General features: G+C 43.9%; 1 protein-coding gene across 3 annotated transcripts in view; it reads left to right on the top strand.

Annotated features, from left to right (window-relative positions):
• Positions 1-984: 984 nt before the first annotated feature.
• The window catches only part of Slc12a6 (solute carrier family 12 member 6), a 92,464-nt gene continuing 82,609 nt past the window's right edge, over positions 985-10,839 (top strand). For 2 of the 3 annotated variants that reach the window (XM_013352636.2, XM_005364233.3), the window contains exon 1: positions 985-1,905. In XM_013352636.2, coding sequence (XP_013208090.1) covers positions 1,635-1,905 — 271 coding nt within the window. In that variant the 5' untranslated portion in view covers positions 985-1,634. The remainder of the gene's footprint in view (positions 1,906-10,839) is intronic. The other variant, XM_005364232.3, reaches the window with a different exon arrangement.

Raw genomic sequence — 10,839 nt, 5'->3', positions numbered from 1 at the left:
GGAAGTTCAAGCCTGGCTTGTGATTTTCAAAGGGACAGGAGCAAGAAGCGGGAAAGTAGCCTACACTGAAGATGAAGATACAGGTATTTCAGAAAAGATATCTGAAATTTTAAACTGAGGGTCCCATCTAAGTCGTAGTGGGGGATTTGGGTGCCAGAAAGTTAAGGTTTCCAGAGATACTCTAATTAAAGATGACCTTTGCGGTCCGGGGATAAATGGGTACTGAGTGCCTCTGAGCGGCATCCAGATTCCGTGCAGCATAGGTGAAAAAAGCATCCCACCACACACGTTCAGGCCTGGGGGCGGACTGCAGTTCCCGTCGTGCTCCACGTGAGAGCCGCCGGCCCGCGCAGGCGCGGTGCACGCTGCCTCGGCTCTGCAGACTCCGGGCGGGGCTGCTGGTGCCCGCGGGACGGCGCCGCCCTTCTGCTGCTTCCCAGACACCTCCGGACGGTTAACCTCGAATGAGGAACGAGCGGGGCGGGAAGGGGAGGGCTGCGGCGGCGCGGGCACAGCCCGCCGCGCCCGGGGCTGGGGGCGGCGAGGTCACGTAACGGCCTCGGGCGTCTGCCAGGGAGGGGGCCTCCTGCGCGCCGCTGCTCCGAAACAGTTAGCGGCTAGTAAACAACAGCTGCGCGCGCACCCGCATCAGCTGGCGCGGGATCCCGCACCTGCGACTGACGTCCTCCTTCCTAGCCGGGACCAGCCTGCGTGGCCGTCTTCTCGGCTGAGCCCCAAGGAAAACCGGCGAGAGGCCACCCGCACCAGCCCGGGGGAAAACGTGTCCTGTCACACGCCGCGCAAACGCGGCGATTGGTCGTGGGCTCGAGGGACTCGCGACGACCTGCCACGACCCGGAGCTGCCGTCGGAGCTGCCCTGATCCTCTAGCCGCCACCTCCAGCATCTCTGCCAGGACGAGCTCTCTGGGAGACAGAAATCCACTCTGCCCCGGCATCCTCTCGTTGCTCTCCTCTTTCTCTCCATCCTGTAGTGTGTGGGGGGGTATTTTTCCCGTTATGCATGTGCATCTCTCCCACCAGACCCAAGTGGATTGTCGACCTCAAAAACATCGAGTGGCTCAACACACACCTCCTCCCAGCCAGACCTGTGGGGTATTCACCTGATACACAACAGGTGGCCGGTGCACATCTTTTTGCAATCTGATCCACGCTGTCTATAGTCTCCTGATCAGGGTGGGCCTGCATGCTCCTTCCTCAGCTAGAACCGTGGTATACTCAGCAGATAAAGGACTAACTACCTCATCAGGACCCGGGGGTTGAGCAGAGGGAGGCCGAAACCAGCTGCTGTGAAATCATGGCGTGGAGCCCTCAGCCCTGGACCAGGGGAGATAGCTAGGATCCTGAAGGAACCAAGTTACAGAACATTAGCATCGTTTTGTTCTCATTTTGTTTTCCAAAAATTATTTTTCAGTTACTGGTTGTGCACTTTATAAAACAGTTGGCTTGAATTCTAAGTGGAAGGATTCTTAATTGGGTTTTTGTGGGATGTAAATCAAGGTAATTGAGGTTTTTTTTTTCCTTTCAAGTTTTCTATTTTTGCAATCAAAAGTAGCTAGTGTAGGAGGAAGAGTTTTTGTGAGCTTTTCCTTTTTTCTTTGTCAAAAAGGGGGAAAATGCATCCTCCAGAAGCCACCGCCAAGATATCTTCAGTTCGGTTCATGGTGACACCAACAAAGATTGATGACATTCCAGGTTTGTCAGACACCAGCCCGGACCTCAGCTCGCGATCTAGTTCCCGAGTAAGATTTAGCTCCCGCGAAAGTGTGCCAGAAACAAGCCGTAGTGAGCCTATGAGTGAACTGTCTGGCGCCACTACTTCTCTGGCAACTGTGGCCCTAGATCCTTCCAGTGACCGGATTTCTAACCCCCAGGATGTTACTGAGGGTAAGTAAGAACCCTGACGACAGGGTGTTTGACCCCTGGGTTGTTTATGCAGGATAACTACCTGCTCAGTTTCATAATAATCACCATGCATTAAGGCCCCCTTTTCTGTGATGCTTAGGAGCCTGGGAAAAATAGTGACCCTAGCGGTCACTGCTGTAGTCATTGGCATTTAGGGAAGTATCTGACAAGAAAGCGAGGAAAGGCATATTTTGATTTCCTCATTTTTATCTTCCCATAACTACAGTGACTAGTTTTGGTTAAAGACAAATAACAAAGAATTAAATCGCTTACAACACAGAGAATCCTAAACTGTACCATTTAATGGGCTGAATATGTGCTTTCTAGACATCTTTGGGACTTTGACTCTGTCAGTCGGCTTTTAAGTCAGGTTGCAAGGCATAACTGCTTATGTCTTAGTGGCTTCTTCCAGACACTTAGCTGTGCGCCATATTTTTAAATTTGTGTTTTTATAGAGTGTTTAAAGTAGCCAAGTTCACGCCAGGAGATGCTATTCTGTTGAGTGGAACTTGCAAAGAGGCATCTGGTGCCTGATTCCCACATCACTTCACTGCTGAGCCTTAGACAAACTCTTCTGTGTATTTTACTGAGCTTTGGTAGTCAGGACATAAAGGAACCACTTCTGCTCGTTTTGACTGCTTCCCAGACTTGACCTTGAACTTCCCAGGCTGGCTTCTGGTCCAAGTTTTCACTGGGTTTAGTGGGAAGGGGTGATGCGAAGGAGGTGAGGTAACCTTTCCAGACTCAAGAACAAAGTTTGAGAATTGCCACTTAGTTTTATGCCACATCCTGACCAGTGTAATTTTTCTAGTTAAAAAAAAAAAAATCCCTTGAGAATTCTAAAGACTCTTAAAAATTCTGTTCTACCTTAGTTGAAAACATGGCCTTGGCCACCGACTTGTGAAAGCGAGAGTGACTTGCCATTTCTGGCCTCAGGAAGTACTGCTCCTCCTGACCTTAAGTGTTCCGGAAGCCAGAACAGTTTTAGTTCCTCAGTTTTGTTTTTAAAGTCTTGAGACAAGATATCCTTGGTAAAGCATATAGTTCTAGCACTTGCTAGTCCTGAACTAGTCCTTTTTTTCTTTCATGGCAGTTTTTTGTGTTAATTCCTGATTTGCTTTCCACTGCTTGCTGACCCTTACACTATGTTAAAGTTAAAAGTCGGAATAAAAGACAATAATTTCCTCCTATGCCAAATTTTTTGTTTGTTTGCTTATCTTTTTATTTTTGTGACAGGATCTCATATAGCTCAGCCTGGCCTTAAACTTTCCATGTGGTCAAGGATGGGCCTGAACCCCTGATCTCCGGCCTCCACCTCCCATGTGCTGAGATTAGGCCTTCTCAACCACACCCATGTGTGAGGGTGTGTGTGATGCTGGGGATGGAACTCAAGGCCTCTCGTGCACTCTCTCAGTTGAGCTGCATCCCCAGACTGTACCAAATACTTCCAAATTATAGTTTTAGACGTAATGCATCACACTACATTTAAATTGTTTAAAATACCAATTCACAACTGCAGTCTGGCCGGGCGGTGGTGGCGCACGCCTTTAATCCCAGCACTCGGGAGGCAGAGGCAGGCGGATCTCTGTGAGTTCGAGACCAGCCTGGTATACAGAGCTAGTTCCAGGACAGGCTCCAAAGCCACAGAGAAACCCTGTCTCGAAAAACCAAAAAAAAAAAAAAAACCAAAGAAACCCTGCAGTCTGGATAAGTCCCTTCCAGGAATTCTGATACCTTTTCTGAGTCAGTTCTTCATCCTAGTCAATGAAATCAGGCCTTGCATCCTTACATCCCTACTCTAGACCATGACTACAATACCTCCATCACTTTATCTTTCCCAATCAGACTGGAAAGTTCTTGAGGACAGTTTCTGCACCTAGTATAATGTGTGATACTCAATAATGAGTTGAATCTCCAGACGTAGCCAAAGAGACAGATTCAATAGAAGCTAGACAGAGAAGGTGATAAAAGGAGATGAAAGACAACTTTTGACCCCGGGAAGTGTCTTCTGATGTGTAGTTGAACTAGCTATAGCTTTGGTTCTCAACCTGTGGGTCATGACCCCTGGAGGATGTCAAACGACCTTTTACAGGAGTTGCCTAAGACTATCAGAAAACACAGATATTTACAATTCAAACAGTAACAAAATTACAGTTATGAAATAGCAGTAAAAATAATTTTATGATTGGGGGTCACCAGACATGAGGACCTGTTAATTAAAGAATCTAGGCATTAGGAAATTTGAGAACCACTGAACTAGAGAATTGTTTTAAATGTTTCTGCCCTAGTCCTATTCCTATAGATTGTTTTATGTTAATATTAAAAAAACAATAACTGGAGCTGGAGAGATGGCTCAGCAGTTAAAAGTACTGGCTTCTCTTCCAGAAGACCCAGGTTCAATTCCCAGCACGCACATGGCATCTCACAACTGTCTGTAACCCCAGTTCCAGGAAATCTGATAGTTTCACACCAATGCACATAAAATGAAGTTAAATCAATTAAAAAACAAAAACAAAACAGAAACATTATCAGCCGGTTCAGTTATGAAGCCAGTGCTGACCATAGCTCAAAGGGGAAGAATGACTAATACCACACACATGGAAAACACTTTCATATCTGAGTTGGCATTTGAAAGGTCAACCAAAGGGCACCAAGTCACATCTAGGTCTCTCTTAATTGTTAAAGAATAGTACAGAATATTAATCTGTACTTGGAATCACTACATTGCATATGGAGTGCAGTGGCTGGGTATGTCCCTACCCATTTGCTCTCCCAGTTCTGTGCTGTGTATGAATAGGTCTCCTCCAATCCTTAGTGTGAGGGCTAAAGCAGAGTAGGAAACTTGGAAGGTGGTGTGTTTTGCTTTTCGTAGGGCTGTGGTTTTAAAATGCCCAGCACTTTTTTGTTTGTTTTTCCGACAAGGTCTCACTACGTAACGCTAGCTGACCTAAAACTGGATGTGTAGACCATGCTAGCCTTGAACTCACAGAGTAGTCTGCCTTTGCCTCCTGAGTGCTGGTATTAAAAGGTGTGCCATTATTCCTAGCTTCACAAAGCATTTGAAGAAAATACTTTTCAAATAAACATTGTCTGTGTTCCCTACCAAAGCCAAAACAAATGAATTTCATTGTATGTGCTCTTCTTAGACGTCCTGTTAATGCTTACCAACTAACTACCTCCCATATTTTACTTTGACTCCTTTTGTGACATTATGTAAGGAAGTAAAATGGATAGTTTATGAAAATATTGATTTGGTAACCTTTTAGCTTGCTTGATAGCATTCTCTGATAAAAAGACATTTTGTTATCATATATCCAAAACATTTACGTGGGATTATGTATATATGTATGTGTAAATGTGGGCATGGGCATGAAGAGGTCAAAGGTCACAGTGTCTTCCTTTACACTTTTTAAAACGGTCTCTTCCTGTACCTGGAGCTTGCCTATTCAGCCAGGCCAACTGACTGGCCAGCAAGCCCCAAGAATCATCCTGTTTCTGTTTCTGCAGAATTGATATCATAGGCACATGATGATGCTGTACCCAGCTTTTTTGTGAGCATTGAGGGATCTAAGCTCCAGTGTTTGTTTGTGCTGGGCGAGCACTTTGTGACTGATCCATCTCCCTGGCCTTCCCAACAACTGTTTTCTTCCTTCTCTTCCTACTCCATATTAACATTAACTTTATAGCATTCTGCCTCCTCCTTGCTTATGGAATACTTCTTAGGTACCTTTGTCCCTAAAGCTCATAGAATTCTCAGGACAGCTCACACAAGTGCGATGTGTGGACTGTAATCAGTGAGTCAACTAAAGAAGCAGATTTGGTGCATCTTATTTTAAAACTTGATAATATGCTAATACTACCCTTACCACAAGAGCAATCAGCCATATCCAGAATATGGGAAATTTTATTTAATAACTAGATTATTCAGAACATAAATGGCAGAGGAGAAGAAGAGTGATAAAGAGGGAAGCTTTTTATAGATTAAAAAGAGCTGTGTCAGCCCCACTGTCTCCGTGGGTGGGTGCACCCCTCTTGGTCCTGACTTCCTTGCTCATCTTCTCCCTCCTTCTGTTCCTCATTGGGACTTTGGGAGCTCAGTCCAGTGTTCCAGTGTGGGTCTCTGTCTCTATCTCCATCCATCGCCAGATGAAGGTTCTATGGTGATATGCAAAATATTCATCAGTATGGCTATAGGATAGGGTCATTTCAGGTTCCCTATCCTCAGCTGCCCCAGGAACTAACTGGGGACCTCGCCTTGGGCACCTGGAAGCCCCTCTAGGTCCAAGTCTCTTCCCAACCCTAAGATGGCTCCCTTAATTAAGATATGTGCTTCCCTGCTCCCCTATCCAACCTTCCTGTATCCCAATCGTCCCGTTGCTGATCTATTGGGAGCTCACCAAGGCCAGCTGGATTGTGACTGAAAAAGCAGGGGATAAACCCGGACTCTCTGAATATGGCGGACAATGAGGGTTGCTGAGAAGCCAAGGACAATGGCACTGGGTTTTGATCCTACTTCTTGTTCTGGCTTTGTGGGGGCCTAGCCAGTTTGGATGTTCACCTTCCTAGACCAGGATGGAGGGGAGAGGACTTTGGACTTTCCACAGGGCAGGGAACCCTGACTGCTCTTCAGACTTGAGAGGGAGGGGGAGAGGAGTGGGGGGAGGGCGGGAGGAGTGGGAGGCTGGGAAGAGGCGGAAATTTTTTTTTTTCTCAATAAAAAATAAAAAAATTAAAAAAAATAGAGCTGTGTCAGTCAGATGCAGTGTGTAGGTTTGGGTTGACTCCGACTGACCAGAGCAACAATAAAAAGACACTTTTGAGATAATGGGGACTGAGAATGATAGTGTGTGTCTGTAGTCCCAGTACTCAGTACAGTGAGGTAGAAGGATCAGGTGGCCTACAAATAGGCCTCCAGCCCGGACAACACACTCAGACACTGCCTCAAAAACAAAAGTCACAATCATTGAGGGAAGTTGAATGCATGATATTAAAAACATTAAGGAATTACGAATTTTCTTAGATGTGCTTATGTTGTGGTCATGTGAAGGTCTAAGATAAAGAAAACCTGTTGGAGTATTTACAGGTAAGACGAAATGCTCTAGCTTTCTTCCTCTGGCTCCTCACCCCAACACACACACACACACACACACACACACACACACACACACCAAAAAAAGAAAGAAAAAAGCTTGAAAAATGTTTATAATTTATTGTTGTCAGACTACCTGAAGAACCATTTTCTGTTTTGTCAACTTTTGTCCTGTAAATGAACACTATACAAGGATGAGTTGTACATTCAGAGGCAGAGGCAGGAAGATCACAAGTTCAAGATCATCCTGGGCAGCATAGGCCCTTGTCAGGAAAAGCAAGGTCAGGTATACAGCTTAGTGGTAGAGGGTTCACTTCATACTCACAGGCCTTCCGCTTGAGGCTTGACCCAAGACCACTCTCCCCATGGCCCCAAGTTGGCTTAGTTGGGAGCATTTTCTATAACAGAGGCGGTCCTAAAAGATGGTAGATGTGGATTAAATGCCATCAGTTGGTAGGTACAGTGATTGTGTTAAATTCTGGTCACCCATCTGTATGTAGTGTTCTCTTTATGTCCCACTAAAAACACCTGCTTTTCCTCCCAGTCGCTTGTTTATTGGTTTCAGGCTCTCATATTTTTTTTCCTTTTATTGATAATAGATTTTTTGCTCCTACAATATAATCTGATGTCAACTTTTATTAATGGAAAAGCACAAGAGGGGAGGATCCTGCTGGAAGTTGGAGGTCTGGAGCCTTACAAAAATCATGCTTTCTGTTTGAAAGCTGTTAGTATAAGGGGAGTGCTATTTAAGGCAACCTGTAATAACCTACCAGGACATTCCGATGCTGTTATTTAAGGCAACCTACAATGGCCTGTCAGGACAATATTACCCTGTGTGCTTTTGGATCATGACTGTTTTCTCTTTTGCTCCTGGTGACCAGTAAACATTTCTGGACTACCAAGAATTTTGCACAAATTCTAACACGGTATCACCACTTTTATGCTCTGAGTCATTATGGCTGTAGGCTTATGGCTTCACTGGAGAAGAGCAAGCTGGCATTCAGTCCTCACTATCCTTGACTCCTTAGGCCTGATGCCCTTATGCACATCTACACATAATAGGGTTCTTAATAGAATAAATCAGATTATATACATTTTAGTTTTTTGGCAATATGTCTCTCTTCACAGTAGATATGAAAATTTGAAGTGCTCTTTGCTGGAATTACAAAATCCATTTTTATTAAATGTTAAAATATGATTTAATAGGGTTTATAAGTTGTACAGGTGAATAGGAAAACAAGGTATTTCTATTGATGCCCTCTAATTAGTGCCTTAGTGTATTGTATAGAATCTTTAATTATATATGAAGGCATGGACGCAAAACCACATAATATGTAACATGCAGGCACATAGATGGGACACTTTGCCTGAACAGTAGTAGTTCAGTGGTTGGTTAATATGAAATACTTTGTGCCGGGCAGTGATGGCACATGCCTTTAATCCCAGCACCTGGGAGGCAGAGGCAGGCAGATCTCTGTGAGTTCTACAGCACAGCCAGGACTGTTACATAGGGACACCCTGCTCGAAATACAAGAAACAAAACAAAAGAAATATTTTTGCTTACTTCTAAAGTACACATTTGTCATATTTTAACATTTCTTGTTTTCAGAACATTTTATTCCTGCTGCCCCATGAGTGAGTGTGTGTGTGTGTGTGTGTGTGTGTGTGTGTGTGTGTGTGTGTGTGCGCGCGCGCACCCATACATGTGAACCTGTGTAGTTAGCCTGGTACCCTGCTAGCTGTGTGGTATATCATGCTCTGCCACTGAGCATGTCTCCACCCATGCATTTAAATTGTGTTGTTGTTGAGATAGGATCTTTGTTCATAGCCAAGGTTGCTCTGGGCAACTCTGTAGCTTCAGTTGGTCTCAAATTCAGTAATATCTTACCTCCACTACCCAAGGGCTGGTCAGCCAGTGCACTTCAGGATCGGCTGGCCTCTGCTTTCCCAGAGCAAGCATGCACTGTCACAGTCAGCTTGCTGCCTGGGTGCTGGGAATCACATCCCCCATTTGCCAGCAGGTCCTTTACCTTCTGAGCCGTCCTTCCAGTTTTCTGTTTTCTTTTGTTTTTCAAGACAGGGTTTCTTCATGTAACCATCCTGGCTGTTCTGGCCGTCCTGGAACTTACTCTGTAGACCTCAAACTCGGAGATCTGTCTGTGTCTCCCTCCTGAGTGCTAGGATTAAAGGTGTGCACCACCAGCATCTAGCTGTGGTTCCAATTTTTAAGCTTCCATTAAGTCAGTAGTGAAACTTATTTAACAAGATTGCATAATCAAGTCAGAATAAATAAATTAATCTCATGACTGGCAAGGTGGTTCAGTGGATAAAATGCCTGCCACCATACCTGCTGACCTGAGTTCAGTCCCAGGATCCACATGATGGAAGGAGAAAACCAATCTGAAAAGTTGTCCTCTGTCTTCCACCAGTATATGCACACAGGTTTGCCTGCATACACACATGCACACACATATGGACCAAATATGTAATAAAAATTTAATCTGAGAACTATGCAAAATCTAAACTGTTGAAGTTTTTTCATAGAGTTAACTATGAAAAGGTTAAAGTTTTCAAATGTGCAGGTTTTAGTGTTGGTGTGCCTGCTCAGCAGTTAAAGCACACACTGTTTTTACAGGCGACCCGAGCCTGATCCTCAGCACTCAACGTCAGTCATCTCACAAGAGCCTGGATCTCTGGTTTCAGAGGGTCTGATGCCGTGGACCTCAGGGCTCTGGTCTTCACTTGCACACACTTCCATCAAAATTAAATCCCTCAGAAAAATTTTAAAGTTAAAAACCACAAAACAAATAAGAAAGCTGTATTAAATTATTGGGAACTGGCAGATATTTCTTTTTGGTTTTTTTTTTTTTTTTTTTTTTACATTTAGTTTACTTTTTCTTTTAGTATTTGTTTTATTTTTGTGGGTGGGGCATGTAAGTCTGCACCATGGGGCATGTGTGGAGGTGGAGGACAACCTTGGTGAGGTGGTTCTCTTCTTCCACCATGGAGGTCTGGGGACTGAGCCCCGTAGTCACGCTTTGAGACGAATACCTTTAACCTTCTTTGCCACCTCACTGATCCCTTATGTTTACATTTTACTCCTAGTTTTACTCCTTCCTCTTTAAGATCTCCATTCCAGCCTCCAGTTTCCTCACCTAATTAATCAGCGGCAGCTTTTGGTTTGTGTTTTTATTGCTGCATTTGATAATCCGTGTTATGTTTCTGCTAACCTTGAGAAGTCCATATGTAAAAAGCCAGTTGATAGCATTTATCTGTTTGCTCTCATAATCGTTTGGTAGATTGAGATTTTGGCTAAATGGCATTTGAATATCTTCCATCTTACTAGTTAGGTTTGCTTTCACTTTGACTATAAACTGTTCATTTTTCATATTGCTAGTTAAAGAAAAATGCTGCTAAGTAAAAACTTGTGCATACACATATACATTTTTACCTGAAGGAGTTATGAAAAACTGAATCCAATTAGAATTTATTTTGCTTTAAGGTTATTTGCATTTATTACCTTATTTAAGCATATAAATAATAATTTTCATAAGTGGCCAGTTACAGCCCAAGATTCATGTAAAAGACTTATGATTGATTTTTTATAGTTGAGCAGTCTGCTGTATTCCACTGACAATACAAAACACCAATAGGAACTAGGATTAATGCTCTTCTGTATTAGTTAAGGTTAATTCTTTCCTTTCCTGTAAAAACGTTTTGACATTTTTTTTCAACAAGGTTTTTTGTTTTTGTTTTTTCCCCGTGCTAAGACTAACTTTGTCTTGTCCGTATGAACTGAGGCAACAGACAAGTAGCTGGCCAAGGTC

The sequence above is a fragment of the Microtus ochrogaster genome (genome assembly GCF_000317375.1).
Source record: "Microtus ochrogaster isolate Prairie Vole_2 chromosome 14 unlocalized genomic scaffold, MicOch1.0 chr14_random_1, whole genome shotgun sequence".
Lineage (NCBI taxonomy): Eukaryota > Metazoa > Chordata > Mammalia > Rodentia > Cricetidae > Microtus > Microtus ochrogaster.
The sequence above is the reverse complement of the archived record's forward strand: the minus strand, read 5'-3'. Positions and strand labels throughout refer to the sequence as shown.